This window comes from Capricornis sumatraensis, chromosome X, assembly GCF_032405125.1.
Source record: "Capricornis sumatraensis isolate serow.1 chromosome X, serow.2, whole genome shotgun sequence".
Classification (NCBI taxonomy): domain Eukaryota; kingdom Metazoa; phylum Chordata; class Mammalia; order Artiodactyla; family Bovidae; genus Capricornis; species Capricornis sumatraensis.
In genome coordinates this window covers 130,825,276-130,847,397 of record NC_091092.1, presented here as the reverse complement: position 1 = coordinate 130,847,397, position 22,122 = coordinate 130,825,276, and the positions used below count along the sequence as shown (strand labels likewise).

At 42.4% G+C, this 22,122-nt stretch overlaps 1 protein-coding gene across 1 annotated transcript in view; it reads right to left on the bottom strand.

The window, feature by feature from the left end:
• CTPS2 (CTP synthase 2) overlaps window positions 1–22,122 on the bottom strand; it is a 103,907-nt gene that overhangs the window by 72,820 nt on the left and 8,965 nt on the right. The window contains exons 3-10 of the mRNA XM_068962428.1: window positions 20,714–20,814; window positions 14,174–14,290; window positions 13,943–14,026; window positions 12,983–13,063; window positions 9,561–9,712; window positions 5,344–5,476; window positions 2,706–2,794; window positions 956–1,050 (exon numbers count right to left, since the gene is read on the bottom strand). Of these exons, the coding sequence (XP_068818529.1) occupies window positions 956–1,050; window positions 2,706–2,794; window positions 5,344–5,476; window positions 9,561–9,712; window positions 12,983–13,063; window positions 13,943–14,026; window positions 14,174–14,290; window positions 20,714–20,814 (852 nt within the window). The remainder of the gene's footprint in view (window positions 1–955; window positions 1,051–2,705; window positions 2,795–5,343; window positions 5,477–9,560; window positions 9,713–12,982; window positions 13,064–13,942; window positions 14,027–14,173; window positions 14,291–20,713; window positions 20,815–22,122) is intronic.

Below are 22,122 nucleotides of genomic sequence, written 5' to 3'. Positions count from 1 at the left end.
TTGAAAATGGATCCCTAGTGGAGAGTGTCTAGGAAGTTAATCAAAGAACAGGCAAGTGGGGGAAATGAACCTGTTGATATTAAGTAAACGGTACCAAAGCCGGTCCACTCAGTTCATAAACCCAGCAGCCCATGCAAGCACAGCATGAAACATGGCCTCTCCCCACTCCCTCTTCCTTCTGGACCCCCAGTTGCAGAGCTGCCTTTTGTCCCATCAGTGTTCTACTACATCCAGTTTCATTGCTAAGGAAGCCATGCTTTCTAATTTGAACAAAAGCATTGAAAACACCCAGCTCTAGTTCTTGACAGAGCTCTCTCTGTAATGTTAGATGATTTTTCTGTATTATCTTTTCTAGAAGGAGTATATACATTTCAATTTAAGCATTTTCTGATTAGAAATAACACTGTGGCATCCTATTGAGATGTTCTCTGCTTGAACTGGTAAAAGATGGAATCAGGTGGGAATCAGAAAAGGTAAGGGCAGGTTTGAACACAGGTTCTTCCTGGCGTGCTGCGATTCATGGAGTCGCAAAGAGTCAGACACGACTGAGTGACTGAACTGAACTCTTCCCAGCCTCTTGCTATACAACCAGACCAGTGGTAAGTTCTTGTAGGTTGACAAATTTTTTTGGTAAAGGGCCAGAGAGTAAAGTTTTCAGGCTTTGCATGCTGTAGGGTCTCAATCTCTGCCACTGTATTGGAAAAACAGCCACAGACAATATGTAAACAAATCTGTGTGGCTGTATTCCAATAAAACTTTATTTACAAAAACGCTGTGAACCAGGTAAGACTTGTAGAATATAGTTTCCAGACCCTGTAGCAAACTATTTGGCACCTGAATGTTGAAATTTGAAATCACACTTTTCACATTAACAAACCCTATTATGTGTTATCCCAAATAGGTATCAAAAATCTAAAAAAACCTCATACTCAGGATTCATAAACGTCAGTTTTACCCAGAAAAGGAATCTTCCTTGACCGTGCCCAAGAAATTGCCTGGAGTTTTCCCAACGTTCCTCTGATTCCAAAGCCTCCTGGCACAAGAACACCACTGCAATCAACACAAGAGGGGAAATTTGACATTATTTTTATTTGTGAAATTCTTGTTTTCAGATCATGTTTATTGATCCCAAATTCAACACTTGGCACAACTGCTAAAGCATATGCTTGGAGTCTATTTTCAAAATTGATTACACAATTTCACATCCTGAACTTTCTTCTTGAAATCCTCCCAATGTTATAAAGCAGTTGTGAATTTCTCACAACTGACCTTGATATATATTTTCTGATAGGTCTATACAGCACATGAGCATAGTAACTAAGAGACTCAATTCAGTTAAAAATGACACTGAAAGAATTATCTGAATAAAAACAGGAAGTACTGTTATAAAAATGTTTTAAGACCTCTTACATAATCAGAAAGAGTTAAACTGGTGAAATATACCTTTTGATTGCTAATCAAGTTGTGGCACAGGAAAATTTCCTGGCTAGGAGCCACTTCAGAGACTTTCTGGATAAACACTTTCATTTGAAAACATAACAGTTCAAGAGAAAACTGGAGGGTAATGTTACCCTCACAATACAATGCCACCCCCGAGTTTTATTGATTACTTACAAAATAAGACCTTAAATCAAAAGATGTGGAAAAGAAAAAAACGAGAGGAGGGAAGATTGTCATTCTTGCACTATAACTGTATATGGGAAGTCTGTCTCTGCATCTTTCTGTAGCATCAACTCACTTTCCCATCAATATGGTAAAAACTTCCCTCATTTTCCTTCACTGAGCCAGAGTGATTCTAAAATCACTCTCTGTTCCTTCAGGCCTTGCAGTGGCTTCAAGTCTCTAAAGCGGCTCCTAGCCAGGAAATTTTGCTGTGCTACAACTTAGTTAGTAATTAGTGAGGCCTATTTCACCAGTTTACGGAGGAGCCTGGTGGGCTGCAGTCCATGGGGTCGCAAAGGTGGGCTGCAGTTCATGGGGTCAGACACGACTGAGCGACTTCACTTTCACTTTTCACTTTCATGCATTGGAGAAGGAAATGGCAACCCACTCCAGTGTTCTTGCCTGGAGAATCCCAGGGACAGGGGAGCCTGGTGGGCTGCCATCTATGGCGTTGCACAGAGTCGGACACAACTGAAGTGACTTAGCAGCAGCAGCAGCAGCAGCATTTCACCAGTTTACTTTGAAACATGCCATGTTAGTGTTAGTGGCACGTGCAGTGGAGATGGTTTTATTCTGGGGAGGAGAAAGTGAGTTGATGCTATGGAAAAATACAGAGACAGACCTTACATATACAAAGTTACAATGCAAGAATGACAATCTTCCCTCCTCTTTTGGTTTTGTTTTCTTTTCCACATCTTTTGATTCAAGGTTTTATTTTTTTAAGTAATCAATATAACTCTTGGGGGTGGCATTGTTTTGTGCCATGAAGGGTAACATGACCTTCCAGTTTTCTCTTGAGCTCTCATGTTTTCAAATGAGAGTGTTTATCCAGAATAAAACCATCCCCATTGCATGCGCCACTAATACTAACATGGCATGTTTCAAAGTAAATGCAACGTGAATGTAGCACAAGCACCCAGAATCACAAGTACTCCAAACTATCTTTCAAGTGTACAAAAATTAGTAACTGGGGTAAGTTGAATCATTATGGAAAAATCACAGTAGCATTCTCCTAACTGGTGTGGACAGTCCTTGGTACTTACTCAGCTTTGCAGAGCTTCTGCCAAGCTTCATGGAATTTCACAGGGTCTTCAATTTCAGTAGTCTGCTCCAGATCAATGGAATCTATATACTAAAAACATCCAACAAATGTAAAAATTTCAGAAAAATAAAAACTGGAAAATACTAGAACCATCTAACACACAATTATTCAGTAACTACTTATGCAAACACTGTACAGGTCACTTAGCATAGAAGTCTTGTGGCTCTTACAATCTTTTAGAAAGATTACAAAACCAGCTAAATAGGCACCCACAGCACAGGAAGATAAGAGTTACTATGGGCAAAGAAGAGAACACTGCGGAAGAAAGCAGGACCCACACCAGAGCTAGAGGTGAGCTGGAGAGAAGCAGGGAAGGAACACCTTCATGGAAGCTTTTGGGGGAGGGGATGTCCAAGAAGCTAAGCCCTGGAGCAGATGCAAGCTGAGTGTGTGTGTGTGTATGTGTGTCTGTGTGTGTGTAGTTGGGAGGCAGGTGGGAAGGTATACAGGTGGGAAGGTATGCAGGGTGGAGGGGTAGAGAGGGGTGGTGGTGAAAGAACAGCTTGTATGAAACTGCAGACAAAAGACAGAAGTGGTGACCACTCTGGTGACGCCCAGAGAAGTTCCATGCAGCGACAGAACACTTGAAGCGACTGAAAGGTCTGAAGGAACAGAGAGTGAGTTTAGAAACATTCAGTGAAGGAAATGGAGGGAAGACTGAAAACCAGCTGGGAAACTGCTGCCAAAGTCAGGCAAGATAAACACAGCACAGGCCCATGATTCAAACAAGACTTAGGAGAGGCCACCGTCAATGAATTCTATTACAAGAAAAACAGTTATGACAATTCCTGTGTACATAACAGCCCCTATATACCTGTTATTTTAGTATTTCTGTTATACAAATTACTATCTGAATATATCTTAAGATACAAAATTTTACTTTATAAAATTTGTATTATAACAGATTTTCTATTATTGCTTTCTTTTTTCTATGAGGGCCTGGGGGAGCTGAATGAATAGGAAGAATAGGAAGGGAACAATTCCTTTGAAAGTCAAAAACAAAAAGTGTTTTGAGAAAGAAGCTACAAAGAGATGAGAGAAAATCAGATAGGTCCTAAGCTGGAAATTACTCAATTTCTTGAACAAGTAAGTGTATCTTTTGGTTCATTATATAAAGGTTTTACCATTTACATCAAGATAATAAGGCCTTCCTAAATTGTGATATACCTAGAGAGAATATCATTAAATATACACATTTATATATAGAGAGAAAAGTCTGGAAAGATATGCATCAAACTGGGAACGACAGGTGCAGGAAGAGAAGGATTTCTGGGAGGAAGAATCTTCTGCTTTCTGGATTTTGCATTATGCTTTGCTTAAATTTTATACGCTGAGCATATACTACTTCTGTATCTAACAAAGACAAAGAGTATACTCAAGCTATATACATATAACTTCACCTCTGCTAGCCCATATGTGCGTGTGTGTGTATGTGCTCTGTTGTATCCAACTCTTTGCGACCCCGTGGACTGTAGCCTGCCAGGCTCCTCTGTCCATGGGGATTCTCTAGGCAAGAATATTGGAGTGGGTGGGCATGCCCTCCTCCAGGGGATCTTCCCAGCCCAGGGACTGAACCTGCATCTCCTGAAGCTCCTGCATTACAGGCAAATTATTTACCGCTGAGCCACCAGGGAAGCCCCATTTTCCTATTAAGTAAACACGAAATACTTAAATGAGCATGGAGTATATATGTCCCTGAATGTGCAAAGCCTAATTTCAGAAACTGTGCCTTAAACCTGCATGCAGAAAAAAAGTTGACATGGCAGACCTGACTGCTATCCTTGGAAAGGCCTGCTTACAAGGTTGGCCCTTGTCTGGCATCTGGAAACTTGGATTTGGGGAGAGTTCCCGCCATAATCAGGCTTCCCTGGTGGGTTAGCAGTAAAGAATTTGCCTGCAATGCAGAAGACGTGGGAGATATAGGTTTGATACCTGGGATGGTAAGATCCCCTAGAGGAGGAAATGGCAACCCACTCCAATATTTTTGCCTGGAATATCTCATGGACAGAGGAGCCTGGCAGGCTACAGTCCATGAGTTCGCAGTTAGAAATGATGAGAGCATGCACACATGCTCACTATTAACAAGATGTAATAAGAGTGGCTCGCTGTGCCTACAGTGTTGGAAGAAACGATATGATTTATGTAGAGCACCCGCTTTTCTCCTGGGAGTCTGGAATTTTGACACTCTGGAGGCAGAGAGGACCTATGTGACCAGCCCTCAGGAAAAACCTTGGGTGCCAAGCCTCTAATGAGCTTCCCTGGCAGTCAGCACTTCACCAATGTTGCTACAGCTTGTTCCTGGGGGATTCAAGCACATCCTCTGATTTCACTGGAGGAGGACCCTTGGAAGCTTAAAAGTGGTTTCCCTGAGACTTCATCTGACTAGCCTTCTCCTCTGCTGATCTGGCTCTGTATCCTATCACTAAAATAAGTTATACTCATGAGTACAGCTGTATGCTCAGTCCTCTGAGTCCTGATGAATCACTGAACTTGGGGGTCCTTCAACACAACCTGCCTCTGTACAACACGAGATTTCACAATAAATGGCTGAAACATGCAGAAGACCAGCAGGGGCTCACCATCAGATTCAACTTGTGGTTGATGGCCAAGGCTGAGTGTTCCAGGGCTTTGAACACGGAGGCATAGCAGTCCCTGAGCTTGGTGTATTTGCCAACCAGGGCAATGGAACATGTTTTCTGTAACCTTTCATACCTGGGAAGGAAAACAAGCTTAAAGGTTATATGCATGTAACATCACATCACAAGTGTAATGACAGCCACTGTTCTTATCCCAAGGCACTTTTTAAAACCTGAGGAACAGACGTGCCTTGAATTTGATGTACTTGACTCAAATTTCCCACCCTACCCCCAAAGAATAAAAATCTGTATTCCAAGATATTTGAAAATCATGAGAAAGCCCAACATTGGCTTATATGAGCAAGCACAGACATAAATCCAAGGAAAAAATGTTAAAAGCATTACAAATAAGAAATTAAAAAGTCTCCCCATCTCATCAACATGAGCTGTCCTTAAATTCACTTATAAGGTGACACTGTATAAGAAAATGTACTCTCAATAGGAGACAGTACAATATTAACTTTGTAAGGTGACATCATATGAGAAAATGCATTCAAAGTGTCTACATTAAAAATTGTTACATTCCCAGCTGACCCACAAAAGCCAAGTTATTTATGACATTCCTGAAGAATGGTGCTGAGAGAACTATTTAAAATACTATAAGCCACTTACATCATTTTTATGAGAAAATTCCATTCTACATAAGATGCTCAATCACAATTTGCCATTAGAGATACAATCTTTACTGTTGCTTCTGTCAGGAGATCTGTTCAAAGTACATGAAAAACATGTGGTCTGGTACTAAGTATGTGGAAATGTCACTCAGGGCTTGAAGATCTTTTAAGGCTCTGAAGCAAACTCTTCCCCCAAACACCTTAGAAAAATGTTACTGGGATGAGGAACATTCCTCTTTTATATCTATATCTGCAAAGAGTGAAACAGAAGCATGATGGAAACAGGGTAGGAGGAGGAAAACGCACGAAGAGTAAGAAGTCAAAACTGACAGCAGAGGTGACTTTCTAGGCAGGCGACTGAAGAACGTCAGAGAACGCTGCTAAACCTTTAACTTGCCACTTAATTTTATGTTGCTCTGGAGACTGCCTGCCTGCGCTTCACCTCAGCTGTACAAAGGACATAGGTAACAAAGCAAGTTGGTACCAAGGCAACATTCCAAGATGACGTGATGGGGGAGCGCATCCTGTCCCAGAGTTTGGCCCAGGTGAGCACAGCAGTCTGGCTGAGGCTTCAGCCCACTCTCACACCTCCACTGCCAGAGGGACACAGGGCTGCAGTCAGCATGGCCAGTCCCTCCTTCCACACACCCCTCTCTCCACTCACTTGTGGCTTGTTTTCCCAGGGAATGAGGAGTCACGCAGCAGCCGGGTGGGACAGGGGAGGCCACTGGGCAGCCCAGCGTCCGGGGAGATAAGCTAAGCCTACACCCCTGTGCCCTCCTGCACTCTTGAACCTGCAGTCTAGTGCCTCCCTCCCCTCGTGCTCTCCATTCAGCCATCAGCCGGGTATGAGGCCTCTGAGCAACACTGGACCTCCACGATCAAGGCTGCCCCTTTGACTTCTGTTTGCCTTTTTGTATCTATCTCTCTAGAGCCTGTCCTGAGGGGATGGGGTCTAAAGAATGGACACTTCACACCTCTATGACCAATGAACCAACATCACAGCCAACATGACGCAGAGAGACTATTGCTCAATATTCCCCTTGCTTGAATCCTGAGCTCAATGGTGGCTCAAAAACACATATGTCCCCCAGAACCTATGAATGTGTCCATATCTGGGTGGGGGGGAACACTTTGCAGACGCAATTAAGTTAAGGATCTCCAGATGAGATCATTCTGGATTAGAATGGGCCCTGACTGCAAAGACAAGCAACCTTATAAAAGAGAAAGGAAGAGGACACAAAGGAGAAGGACACGTGGCAAGAGAGAGAGAATGGAGTGACATGGCCGTAAGCCAAGAACACCAAGGAAGCTGGCCCACAGAGGCCAGCAGAAACACATGGGGCAAATTCTACCTCAGAGCCCCGAAAGGAACCAACCCTGCTCACACCTTGATTTCCTATTCCCAGACTCCACAACTGTGAGAGAACGAATCTCTGCTGGTTTAAGCCACCCATTCTGTGGTAACTTGTTATAGCAGCCACAGGAAACTAGTACAGAAACCAAACTCTGGCTTTAAAAAGCACAGAGGCATAGAGTATAGTTTAGAACTAGTTTCAATACAGAGTTAAAATATTAAAGTTTCTCATGCTTAAAAAGGATCAGCCCCAGGTACCTAGAAAATTCCCACAAAGTGACTGATTCCTTAAGCATTCTGGAGGACAGGGGCTTAACTATATCACCAGTCACTGGAGCACCTAAGTTCAGAAAATGCATTTCATTCCTGGTTCTACTTACCCCACAAACTCTAAAACGCTTTTTAAATTTTAAAATGAAAGGGCAAAAGAACTTTCAATCTACTAGTTACCTATCAAAGGTCAATGATTTTGTCACCATCAAATCACTTTTATTATGAATTTGCTCATTTAAACACATTTCATGGGTTTTGATAAATCAAAACTATTATGTTTAGAAGCTCAAATTGTCCCATTTCTAACCAGTCAATGCTCTCGGTTACTCAGTCATGGCTGACTCTTTTCGACACTATGGACTGTAGCCTGCCAGGCTCCTCTGTCCAGGGGATTTTTCTCACCAAGAATACTGGAGTGGGTTGTCATTTCCTCCTCCAGGGGACCTTCCTGACCCAGGGATCAAACCCTAGTCTCCTGCATCTCCTGCACTGCAGGCAGATTCCTTAATACTGAGCCACCAGGGAAATGGAAAGTGAAAGTCACTCAGTCGTGTCCAACTCTTTGCGACCCCATGGACTATACAGTCCATGGAATTCTCCAGGCCAGAATACTGGAATGGGTTGCCATTTCCTCCTCCAGGGGATCTTCCTGACCCAGGAATCAAACCCTAGTCTCCGGCATCTCCTGCACTGCAGGCTGATTCTTTACCAGCTGAGCCAAAAAGGAAGCCCAAGAATACTGGAATGAGTAGTCCATCTTTTCTTCAGCACATCTTCCCAACCCAGGAATCGAACCAGGGTCTCCTGTATTGCAGGTGGATTGTTTACCAACTGAGCTATCAGGGAAGCTCCCCCCCACCAAATATTTTGATTATTGTAACAGACATCAGTAGCCAATAGTGCCTGATGTGAAGTTAAGGCCCACAGTATTTTCTCTCAAAATTGCCACAGCATGGTACTAGCATCCCCTAGTTATATACAGATGGGAGAACAAGCCCAAAGAGATTAAGTAATCTGCCTAAACTCACACAGCTAGTGAAAGGAGAAGCTAGGGTCTGAATCTATGGTGCCCGACACCAGAGCTTACATTTTTTTTAATTGAGATATAAGTGATATATAACATTAATTAGTTCCAGTCACACATGATAATTCAATATATCACAAAATGGTAACCACAAGAATTCTAGTTAACATCCATCACCACACAAAGTTATAAATGTTTTTCTTCTGACGAGAACTTTTAAGATCCACTCCTCAGCAACACTGAGCCTACATTTGTAACTACTGCACCAACTGCCTCTACCTCAGCTACATGAGAAGTGAAGCAGCCAGGAGTCTATGGAGTCATGGCTCATCAACATTTAGTATAAGAAAATAGGCGATGGGGATTTCCTCTGTATACAACATCAAATTAGACAAACCTTGCTGAAATTAATATGATTGTCTTAAAGCTAAAACCTATCAGGGGTTTTTAATACCAACACTGATAGTTCGGAACTGCAGGAGAGAACAACAATGCTGCAGCCAAAACTTCCTATTCAGAAGGATTTCCTTCAAGGAATGTTAGCCAAATCTTAAAAATAAGCAAAACAAAACAAAGCCTATAGCATTTTAAACTGTTTAAAATATTCAGAGACTAAATAATAAATCAAAATGCTTCCAAAACTTGTTTAAATTCTGGAATCCAAGTTCTTTCAATTCACTTTTCTTTAAGTAGAGCAAAATCAAGGGCCCTGCAAATCTTCAGAGTACAGCAAAACACCCTGACAATATGCTAGAGCTTTAGATATTTCCCAAACCAAACATGCCCAGGTAGAAAGCAGGCTGCTACATAGTCATCTTCTAAGGTAGACCTCAGTCCTACCCCCAAAGCCAAGAGTTAAGAAAGATTACATTAGTAATTACTTTCACAGTACCTGTCAGCCATATTTCTCCACTTGGAAAGCAAACTACTTGCAGAATCCCCAATGGGTAGATCCAATCTCTCTTTAAAATATTTAACGATGCCTTGTTCCTCCAAAAGCACAGGCACTCGGTAGGTGGAAGAAACATCATGGATACATATGACCTGATTAATGATGATAAAACACCATATTTAATGGAATGACTCAAATATGCCACAAAAACATACACAAGAATGAGCCAAAACTCAAGAGAGATGGCAGTTTATTTATACTGACAGAAGAAAACCAAGAACCCAGCAACCTAAACAGGAGTCAGAATTAACACAAGGTTAGTTTCATCTAATTACAAAACACTGAAGTCATTATTCTACACCTGGAACCATGGATGCTACGGTAGAATATATATATATATATCTCCTGTGCCAGGAACTAGGAACAAAGAATACACACACACATACACACACATATTTTAAACGTTTGAAATTTCTTAAGTTACAGGAATAAGTTTGTTAGGTTAACAAGGCTGGCACTGAGATGACTTTAGGATTATAGGGGTCACAAGAAAAAGCAAGCTAGTCATTAGAAGGCTGGAACTTTCAGCCACCTGACCACCAGGGAGGGGATGGGAGCTAGAGACCGAGTGCAGTCAGGTGACCAGTGATTTACTCAGTCATGCCCATGAAATGAAACCCCAATAAAAATGGTGAACACCAGGCCTCAGGGGAGCATCCTCGTCTGTGAATATAGAAATGTAATGGAAAGGTGGCGCCCTCTAACTCCACAGGAACAAAAGCTCTTGTGCCTGGGACTCTTCTAGACCTTGCCCTATGTGTCTCTTCATCTGGCTGTTCACTTACACCTTTTATAATGAAATAGTAATAAGCAGAGCACTTTTCTGAGTTGTGAGTCACTCTAGAGAATTATCAAATCTGAGGTGGTTACGAGAAGCTTCAACTTTGTAGTCAGCCAGGCAGAAGTGGGGTGGCTTGGAACAATGGAAACCTGTGGCGGGTGTCTGAAGTGCAGGGCAGTGTTATAAAGGCCTACAGAGTCTGATGCTCACTCCAGGTACTGAGCATCTGAGTTGAAGTGCAGGAACCCCAGGGGTGTCAGAGATTTGGTGTTGGAACATGGATGCTTTATATGTCAGTATCCAAGACACATGGCCCAAGGCACCATCTCCTAAATCTAGGTTTAGACAGTAGACTTAGAATATATACACCTTGTCCTCTAAGTACGGGTATGTGGTTTGTTCGTTCACTCATTTTTTGTTGTAGCTGCTACTATAGTTGCTTTTTTGTCTGCCCTTCATTTGGGTAAATTTATAAGCACACATTGAACACAGTCAAATTAATTACACCTATGAGGGGAGAAAGGCTCTTTTAAATACCAGGTGGTACAGTTGTTTTTCACACCCTAATGAGCTTTCACCATCCTCTCAAGTACAGATAAAGGGCTACTGGCAGGCATTTAAGGGTCTGCCGCATCCTAAATAAAGGCCAAGAAATGTTCTGCAAACTCTTTGTGTTCAGTCTTTCCAAATCCATAGCTATCCAACCAAGGGTTCTTAAGCTGTTTGGACATCGACAACTTGATCTTTAAGACAACTGTGTCTCATCTGTGCATTCCCTGATGCAATTCAAAGTGCCAAGATGTCACTGATACGAGGCTCCATCCCAATTATTAATTAAAATTAAATCTGTGGACAGCCACAACTCCCAGAAGTGGAAGGCATGGGGTGTGGAGCTATTTACTCATCTATCCTCCAGGCCAGAGACATTTTTTCAAATATCATGGTAACAGAGCACATCACAGAGATGCCTGTGACCTTCCATTCCCTCCTCGGCAATCCAAGTGAGAAGAGCTCTAAATGCAAGTTCACGAGGAACTAAGAAATGGGAGAATTAACTCATGTTAAAAAAGGCAATGTGCTGACAGATGTAGACAGCAAACTTATGGTTACCGGAAGGTAAGGCAAGGGGGGGGCAAGGGAGAGAGATAAATTGGAAAACTGGGATTGACATATACACACAACCAAATATAAAATAGATAATAATAAGAACCTACTGTATAGACAGGAAACTCCACTCAATACTTTGTAATGACCTATATAGAGAAAGAATCTAAAAAATAGTGGATATATGTATATATGTAACTGATTCACTTTGCTGTACACCTGAAGCTAACACAACATTGTAACTCAACTGTACTTCAATAAAAAAAAATTTTTTAAGCAATGTACTAAAAAAATGACTAATAAGCTAGCCTGTGGACTGACAAGATAGAACATTCTTCAGAATCTATAAAGAAAATAAACTCAGGAATTCCGTGGTGGTCCAGTGGTTAGGACTTGGTGCTTTCACTGCAGTGGCTGAGCTTCAACCCCTGGTCAAGGAACTAAAATCCTGCAAGCCATGCAGCGCAGCCAAAAAAAAAAAATAATAATAAAGAAAAGAAATTCCACATGGTTGAAAGTTTGGACTGTATTATCTGTTTTCAGAGGTCTTGGCAACCCAACTCTAAAAGCTGTATCCTCCTCCTATTTCAGAAAACAGGTAAAATGTGTGTGATATCCATACCAAGTACTATTTACAAAAAAAAAAAAAATGGCTTGATGACATACAGATACAGACGAGTGCTTTAAATCTGCCATCACATTTTTCAAAGGCATTCAGACTTGTGCACTGACCCTGAAGCATCCGCCAGTGAATACATCAGCCTGACTCCTGAGACTCAAGAAATCTGAGTAGGTGGTTTTTAGGCTTCAGAAAACCTCGATATAATCTGAAGGAAACAAAAGGTTTTTGCCAAACCTCACCCTTTTCCTGAGCATCCATCAAATCACCTTTTAAACTCCAATCCCTTGTGCTTGAGCTTATTACAAACAAGAGACAGAGATAAGTGGATAAAAGAAAAGCCAGTTCTCAGATACACAGGTGGAAAGTCCTACAGAACAGAGGACCTGAACCTACATCACAGTAGTTTTTGTAGCAATGAATTGAACTGAGGCCATTGATGTAATCAGAAGTGACAGTGTGAATGTCACTGTAATGTGTGGTTTGGGGTGAGCTAAGCTGTAACAAGTACAAAGGAGAAATTGAAGTAAAAGCCGTAAGTGTCCTGAAAAGACAAGATAAAGAGACGATAAGCAGGCTTCAAATGGTTCTCTCTCCAGAGGCTGGACTGCAAGTTAAAAAAAAAAATCTGTCTGGTTTTGTACCTATAATTAAAATTTAAGGAGTGAAATACACCATCTATTTAAGGAGTCAGTAGTCAAGACTGTTCACTTAAGAGCAAGGGAGCCATAGTTGCATATGAGTCCCCCAAAGCTTTTATAAATGTTGTGAAAAGTAATACGATAATTTAAGAGGTGTAAAACGCTGGCATCAGCAGAAGTGCCTGCAAGGCAATCAAATCTAAAGAGCAGCACTAACCTGTTCAGGGTTCACGTGACAAAACATAGAAATCTTTTCCTTCACAGCCATTTCGATGGGCGTTGAACTCCGGCAGACAATCTGTCAAAGTCAGTCATGCACAGGTTAGCAGGCGAGAATTATTGAGCTGTTTACACTGCCATTGGTTTTCAGGAGGAAGCTATGTTAATCTTGCTCCGAGAGACTTGACCGAGTCTTGACTTGACTTTATGGAGACTTGACTTCTCCATCCTTGGCATCCCACTGGGTTACTAGAAATTGGTCTGAGCACTAATACGAGCAAGTGTAACCAAACTCACCACAAATCCACTGGTAAGAAATGTCACAGCATATGTGGTGAACAGACATGAGGCTCACAAATGTTACTTCCTAAGACTACAAGAAGAAAGCCAGCCAGGCAAACGCTTCTCTAAAGGGCCAAATGGCAAAAGCTTTAGCTTCTGCAGCCATGCAGTCGCTGCCCTGACTCCTCAATGGTTCTGCCATGGTGCACAGGCAGCTATAACCAAATGTGGACAATGAGTGGCAGAGTGTCACAGCACAACTTCCTTTACAGGCAGCAGGCTTGCAAGCCCTTACTTGCTCACCCCAATCTAGACTACTGGCCATAATTGGATTACTGCTATAAACAAGAAAAGGGCTAACCCGACCTAGCAGGCTCAGAGGGAAATCTCCCAGGTCCCAACTCTCTCCAAAGGACCCAGGGACCACACAAATGACAGGACACTGCACTTGCCCAGATGTCAGTGTGGCCAATCAAATGAGGGCCTGGAGAAGAACAGATGGCCAGTTTAGAAATGTGTGAAGCAATAGTTGATGATGACGGAATAAACCTTCCCCAGGTCCCAGATACAAAAAGTTCAGTCACTGAAACCATTTGAGAGCCAGGATTCAGATGATGCTACAGGTTAGGAAATGGAGGTCCTAGTGCAAAAAACTTACCCACTCTCCTTAACTCACCAGATCGGGAGACAGGCCTAATCCCCTCAGTGCACGGACACTGTTTTGTGTGGGTTTGGTTTTTTGTTCTCCGGTAGCACTGGGCTGAAAAGAAGTAGGTCACTGTCAGTATGCTGGACATCTGGCTCTTCTGGATAATGAATGGCTCCCTGATTTAAAAGGTGGAATAAACAGAGCATCACAGGAAAACCTACAGGAGTTGCTGTCTACATACTTATCTGGAAAACTCACCTGTGGGACAAGGCTAACATGAATATTACAGAAATTCTCTCTTTTTGCTTTAAACTGGAATTGTCTGAACGCTTCCACAAATGGCATTCCTTCAATGTCTCCAATGGTGCCACCCAGCTGGGAATGGGAAAAAAAGACACAAGAGATCATATAGATTTCGTGGTATACAGCCTAACAGAACAATTCTTAATACACTAAGCATAAGAACTAAAGTCCCCTGAAAATGGGGGATCACTAAAAGGCTATCAACCCTTCATCTCACCAAGACTGAAACAAACTTTTTTAAAGAAAAGGAGCACTTTAAGAAAAGAGAAGGGAATTTCTAAGCAGATAAAAAGACTCAGAATACACACCACCAGGAGTAAGATCAGTTAGCTTCTACCAGTGGTCCCACTGGAAGGGAGATTTCAAATCCAGTGACAGTATGAGAAAGGAGAGAACCATCTGGCTCTGCCCAGTGTGAAATAGCATTCTCTCTCTATCTCTGCATGAACCCACACACACACACACACACATACCCTTCTATGTAGCAGAACAGACTCCCTGTAATGGTAGTACTACCAGAATTAAATCACTACTATTAAAACATGCTGGCTCTCTGAAACAAATAGTACCAAAAGCCCTGAGAATATTCCTGACAGTGTAATCCTTTGATAAATGTTAACTTAATTTACATTGTACTGCCAATAAAGTTACTTAAGCATTTTACTTTAGACGAAGATAAAATTCACTTTAACCCATTCATCCTCACCACATTTAAATACTCAAAGATTATCACATAGATTTTTAAATTAGTTCTTTAGCATTTGAGTATCTACTACAGGCTCAACACTATAAAGAAGCCCCCAGGAAGAATTTAGGACAACCTGCTTGCTCCTGAGGAGCTCAGAAGTGAGCGAGGAAAATAAGGCAGAGCCAAAGAACAATAAGCAAGAATAAAACTGGAGCACTAAGTGGAATGATCTGGATGTTGAGAAAGAAGAGATCTTGGTAGACCCAAGCCCAGAATTCACCACCTTCCCTGGCTTCGAGTACTTGACTGGGTCCAAAATCTACTTGTAGCCCTGACATCTCTTTCCACTGGGCTTTGAAGCCAACTTGTCCTTGATGTCTCAGATGGGTCAGCAAGTATTCAAACTTACCATGTCCCACACTGAACTGATCCCCACAGCCCTGGGCCTGCTTATCTCGGTGCTTCCTCCCTCATTTCTGCAACAGCATCTCTTCCCAGTAACTGGTTCAAGCTAGAGGTCTGGAAATCATTCTCAATGCACCTGCTTTTCCTTATCCAACCCCATCCAGTGAGCTGTACCTCCAAAATATGCTTGCAAACCTCTCCACCGCTACCACCCTAGACACCCAGGCCAACATGACCTTTTGCAGGGATTACTGCAATCATCTAAGCCCAGGGTGGCTGAGATGGTCTGCTGCCTGGTTTTACACAAGAAGCTGTACCAGCACACAGCCCCACCCACTCACACATCGCCTAAGGCTGCCTGGGCACTACAAAGGCAAAGTGGAGTAGTTGTGACAGAGACTCTCTCACCTGCAAAACTAAACATACTAGCCCTTTACAAAGTTGGCTGCCCCCAATTTTAATGGCCTCCTAGCTTCCACCCTTTCCTGTCCTACCAACTGTTTGTCATATAGCAGCAGAGTGATCTTTTAAAATTCAGAATACATCTCTTCCATGCTTATATCTTTCAGCAGCTCACTGCTTCACTAAAAATAAAATCTAAACTCCTTTAGGCAGCTAACAAAAGGACCTGAATGATCTTGCCCTTGCACATGTCTCTAATCTCATCTCATGTCCCCACTCCCACCTGCCCTTTTCCCATCCCCCTACTCTCCCACCTCCACCTCTGCACTTCAATCTCACCGGCCTTTCAAGTCCTCAGACAGGCCATGCTCTTCCTTCCTGCCCCGTAGGCCCTCCTACTCACCTTCTTCATATACACCTGCTTCCCTTTTATCCTTCAGCCCAGAGAGCTGTATGCCCCTCAGAGAGTGCAACCTTGACCACACACCTAAAGCACCCTGTCTGTGCCCTTCCTGGTAACACAGCACAGAGTGCCATTATTTTATTTGCGTTCTCATCTCCTATCTCTCGGGCTTCCCTCGTAGCTCAGTGGGTAAAGAATCTGCCTGCAATGCAGGAGACCCAGGTTTGATTCCTGGGTCGGGAAGATCCCCTGAAGAAGAAAATGGCAACCCACTCCAGTATTCTTGCCTGGAGAATCCCAGGGACAGAGGAGCCTGGCAGGCTACAGTCCATGGGGTTGCAAGAGTCAGACACAGCTTAGCGACTAAACCACCACTCCTATCTCTCTACCCCACTAGGCTGTAAGGTCCTTGAGGGCAGGAACTTGCCTGCTGTATCTCCAGCACTAGCCCAGAGCCCTGCAGGCAGCGCTGAGAATTTAGATTAATAGGACAGGACAGAAGGTCTCGAAATTTAATATAAGCCCTAGGTCACAGCATTCTAGTACCTGTTACCATAAGTACAACAGGATCAAACTAAGATGTACAAGGATTTCATTGTTACAGAAGAAATTATTCTTTACTAACTTTAACTAAGATAACAAAACAAAGTTAAAATTCAACTCTCCTGGCTATGGAACAGACAGAAATATATGGTCATTCTATAAGTGAATGACAAACTTAATTATGAAAATCCAAGAAATAAAACGTGCAATCAGGAAACTGGTCGCGGGGGGGGCCGGGGTCGGTGAGGGGTGTTAAGTGCTCCCTAACTATAATGTATCAGAAGCTAATGGGGAAAAAAATTAGGGAAAAAAAAAGAGGTCTGCACTTTAAACCGTAAAGAGACATTTTCTGGTTTTTGATGGGGGCGGTATTCTGGGAACAAGCAGGGAATCCAGAAAAGGAAGCAAAAACTGTAAACATTATCTGCTTTTGCCCCCACATGGCCTATACTGGTACTGCATTCTCTCTGCCAATTTGGAAAGTATCATTACCTCTCCTTTGGTTCACCATTATCTTCACTGTGATCAGAAACTTTCAGTATTATTACTAGAGTAGTCCTAAGTTAATTCTCTTCCCATACAACAGGGAAAATATCACCCATAACAACATTTTAAGATCTATGCAAAGCCGAAACTGAAGCAGCAGCAAGCAAATCTATGAGATGTGCCATGTCCACTTCACCTTTAAGGAAAGGAATCTTTCTCTGAAAGTTGCTGAGAATAAATCTTAAAAATTCTCATCACAAGAAAAAAAGTTTGTTTAACTATGTGAGATGATGGATGTTGACTAAATTTATTATGGTCATCTACTCACAATATATACATATATCAAATCATTATGTTGTATACCTAAAATGAATACAATGTTATATGTCAGTTATATCTCAATAAAGCTGCATAAATTTTTAATTAAAACAGAAAAATAAAACTAAAGGAGTCCTTACATACATGTATAACTGAATCTGCTGTACAGCAGAAATTAATACAACATTGGAAATCAACTATACTTCAATAAAATTAAATATACATATACAAGAAGATTAAGACAACTTTTTAAAAATTTGTTTTATTTTATTTATTGGACACAAGCATGTGGGATCTTAGTTCCCCAACCAGGGCTCAAACCCATGCTCCCTCCATGCTCAGAGTCTTAACCACTGGACCACCAGGGAATCCCCCTAAGACAACTTTTAAAATAAAAAAAAAAGTAAAGGAGTCCTTTTGAGGGGAAAGGAAGAAATCTTTTATTCCTTTAAGTCAGGTGTAAACTATTCCAGGCTCATGCTTGGATGACCTGCAGTGATAGGAATAAAGTCTGTCAGTTCCACTGGTCTAAGAAGCAAAGGGCTCATCTGCCAAAAAAAAAAAAAAAGGCTTTGGAGACATTTCAACAGCTTCTACATGTTTAAAACTAAAAATCAGCTTTCGTGGTCTTTCTTTAAAATCTTACATTGTGCACAAGCACAACTGTTGAGCACAACTTAAAATGAACCCAAAAGGATACCTGATTTGTGTCCAATAAGCAAATATAAACAAGGTTGATTAGAGAAGGGGTTTTGCTGAGGACAACTTGGCACAGTATAAAAGCTTTGTTCAAAGAGGATTCTCAAAAAGCAATAGCTAGAAAAGCTAAGAAGATGAAAAGGAAGTGTTAGGAAGACTTCTCCCACGGCCAAATAGGGCTTATATTTTTTGGTGAAGTTCAGCAGCAGCTCAACTACATTTTAAAAAATACATTTCCTCTTCTCTTTTTTGTTATTATTATTTAAAACATATATATATATATATATATATATTTTATAAGAGCAGAATCAAGGAACAAAGTGCAAAACATTCATATACATGACCATTTCAAACTTTTCCTGGGATTAAGAAAGAGCTATTCCTTCACCTATCAAAACCTAAAAGTGAGGAAAAAAATCAATAGAAAAGTTATAAAAAATGTTCAGGCTTGGTTGTTACTTTTGAGCCCCAGGACCAATTCTGGGAAGATACTTTCCCCTTCCTGTTGCTTGAACAACAGCAAAAATCAGTGAAAGCACTAGACCAGCACAGTCCAACAGAAATATAATGTGAGTTACGCACATAAGTTTAGTTTTTAGTTGCCATATTTAAAAAAGCAAAATTAAACTTGAGAAATTAATTTTAACACTACATTTTATATAGCAGAGTATATTCAAAATATATCATTTCAAAATATTGCCAATTTTTAAAAAATTATTTGGTGCTTTGCATTCTTTTTTTTTTTAATACTAAGTCTTTGAAGTCCAGTTATATTTTAAAGTCACAGCACACCTCAGTTTGAATGGTCTCCCTTCACGTGTTCAACAGCCCCATGTGGTGAGTGGCTACCGTACTGGACAAGGTGGTACTCTGCAACAAATAATCAGTGTAAACCAAAGGAGTGAGGGCTTGTCCATCCCTCTGCTGGGCTTGAATAAAATCAGTCTTGGACTGGTCTTTAAGATACTGAGATTGTTAAATGGCACCTTCCAGTTGGCATTAATTTGTGCTTTTTCAAAAATTAAAACAATGCATGCACATAGTTAAAGAAACAAATTGTACAGCAGAACTTACAATAAAAAGCAAGAGTTCCCTGCCCCACTCTTCCCTCTCCCAAGTTTGATTCCCAAAACAAGTTCTTTAACTTCTCTGTTGGGATTTCTTCTGGTGACCTCCATATCTCTAAACCAAAGTTCATCCAGCTCGGCTCTTTCTTGACTTAAACCATTTCAGGCACCCTCTTGGACTTCCCAGGTGGGACTAGTGGTAAAGAACCTGCCTGCCAATGCAGACGACATAAAAGATGCAGGTTCGATCCCTGGGTTGGGAAGATCCCCCGCAGGAGGGCATGGCTACCCACTCCAGTATCCTTGCCTGGGAAATCCCATGGACACAGGAGCCCGGCAGGCTACAGTCCATAGGGTCGCAAATAGTCGGACACAACTGAAGCGACTTACCCCAGCTCAAGGATGTAGGTGTACTTCCTGCTGTGACCGATGAGGATACAGCTTTCTGGTACCCCATCCCCAGATCCCAATCTTAACTGTTGATTCTACTGGTTACTAACCTGAGATACTTTTGCTTCTTTTTTCAGCCAGCTACTAACAGTATCTATAGACCCTCGCAGGGTTAAATGAGAGTGTACTCTCCCTCTCTGCCCTCCAGCACTCCTTCTCACTTCCACCTCAGAGTTTTGTGTGTGTGTCAGTGCCATGCTGATAAGTGATCCAGCTGGGCTATGAACCCAAGCAGTCTGGCTCCAGACTCTTAACCACTAAGCCAAACACTGTTTGGGGGCCATGATAGAAACTTGAACTTGGGCAGTCTGCCTCTAAGAAACAAAAAGTGTTCATTATTCTCCTCTCCTGCCTGGCAGTTAGATCAACTGACATTTAGATAAGGAGTACATGGATGTTATTCTCATTCTGCACATTGAGAGGAAGGGAAGCAGTGAACAAGTGGCAAGTAAAAATACTATGCTCTTTTTTTAAACAGCTAATACTCACTTCTCACCTCCAAACTACCTCTGCGGTTGGACTTCCCTAACTCCGTCTTTATTTTCAAAGCATTTTGCAAATAGCACTGAGTAGAACACATTCTGCAACTGTTTGGTCCCCACTTACAGACTGGCGCATGCCCACCCCAGGAGTACTCATCCAGTTTAAGCCAAGCTTGCCCACTGACTTGTGACCAAAAGAGCAAAGACCACCTATATCGCTCCATGCTATAATCCCACCTCCTAGCTGGGTGTCCAGCACACATGATACCATCTATTCACATTCCTTGAATGAAGGAAGATCAGCTGCTTAAAAACCTCTAAGGAAGGGACTTCCCTGGCAGTCCAACCATTACGGGTTAAGACTTCCTGCTTCCATGGCAGAGGGCGCAGGTCTGACCCACGGTTGGGGAACTAAGATCCCACATGTCCACAGGGTGCAGACAAAAAAAATTAACAAATAAAATAAAAATCTCAGTAGTTCCATTTTTTTTAAAAAAAAGTTTTTTTTAAACTCATAAGGATACAAACTTATAAAGAAAGTTCCATGCTTGCCTCAATAACGCATATTTGGGGCTCTTCCTTATGACCATCCACGGGCACCATGGCTTGATTCATAACCCACTCCTGGACAGCATCAGTAATGTGAGGGACAACTGCAGAAAGAGGTAATAATTAGCACAAAAGAGTATTTCAGTGTCACGGTTATGAGAAATGAATGTATTAGTGTCTGTTGACCTCCCAAATAACCTGAAAGCCACCTGGCAAATGAGACAAGCTCCAGGCCTAGTGTTACTATCCATGTCACTGAAATTAATATCACTGACCCAACAGAGATTTAGTCATTTAAATGTTATGCCATCTCTCTTGAAACCCACCAACCCCAGAGAAACACAGAGCAGAAGTGCCATCTTTGAAGCAACTAGAAAACACCTAAAATGCCAACTAAAAACTGTGCAAGGAGGGCCGCTAAGGGTGCTGAATGCCGAATTCCCAGGGAAAGAAGGACGCAGAGTGGCCCAGCCCTGCAAACCCTGGGCAGCCCACCACCCAGTGGGGAGCAGTCACTGAGAGGATGTAGAGGAGGCCTGCAGGCTGACCAGAGGCCCGCAGCGGCTACTCTCAGCTGAAGAGGCTAAAAGGTGGCATCTCCACGAGCACGAAGCCCTGGGCTACCTAAGTGCTGAGCAAGCCTACAGCTGCTGGTCTCAGCCAAAGAAACCAAAAAAAGTGTTTTTGTTTCTAATTAACTAACCTAATACGACGTAAGAAGGAGAAATGGTGGCCTCTGGGGAGCTGATGCGGAGAAGCGCCTGTCAAGTCAGTCACCTGCCCCACCAGCCCTTGGGGCTCCCAGGCACCCCTCCCCTCACTCGAGGTGGGAGGAAGTCGTCTCTGATTGGTGCATTTGGAACGACCCATTGCAGCATGCCCAGCCCAACTCCTTTCTGTGAGGACTGGGTAAGTCAGCTCTCCCTCCACGTGGGCAGCACAGGCACTCAGACTGCAGGTCCACGTTTGGGACCTTGCCCTTTCCCTAATTTGGGGAGGTGACTGGTATGAGGCAGCAAACTCTCCCTCCCGCAGGTTTTCCCAATAGAAGAAAACTATTAGAAAGCACAACTGCATCAATAGTTGAGATCTAAGCCACACCATCCAGTGTCAGCAGTAACACAGCTGATCTTTTGAGCTCCATCTGTCCAATTTCTTTATCTACTTCCCACCTGCTTTTCAACTTGAAGGTGATTTAAACGGGGTGGGAAACTAGCATCTTTACCCTACCATGCAGTTCAGTTCAGTTCAGTCTAGTCGCTCAGTCATTTCCGACTCTGCGACCCTGAGGACTGCAGCAGGCCAGGCTTCCCTGTCTATCACCAACTCCTGGAACTTGCTCAAACTCATGTCCATCCACTCGGTGATGCCATCCAACCATCTCATCCTCTATCATCCCCTTCTCTTCCTGT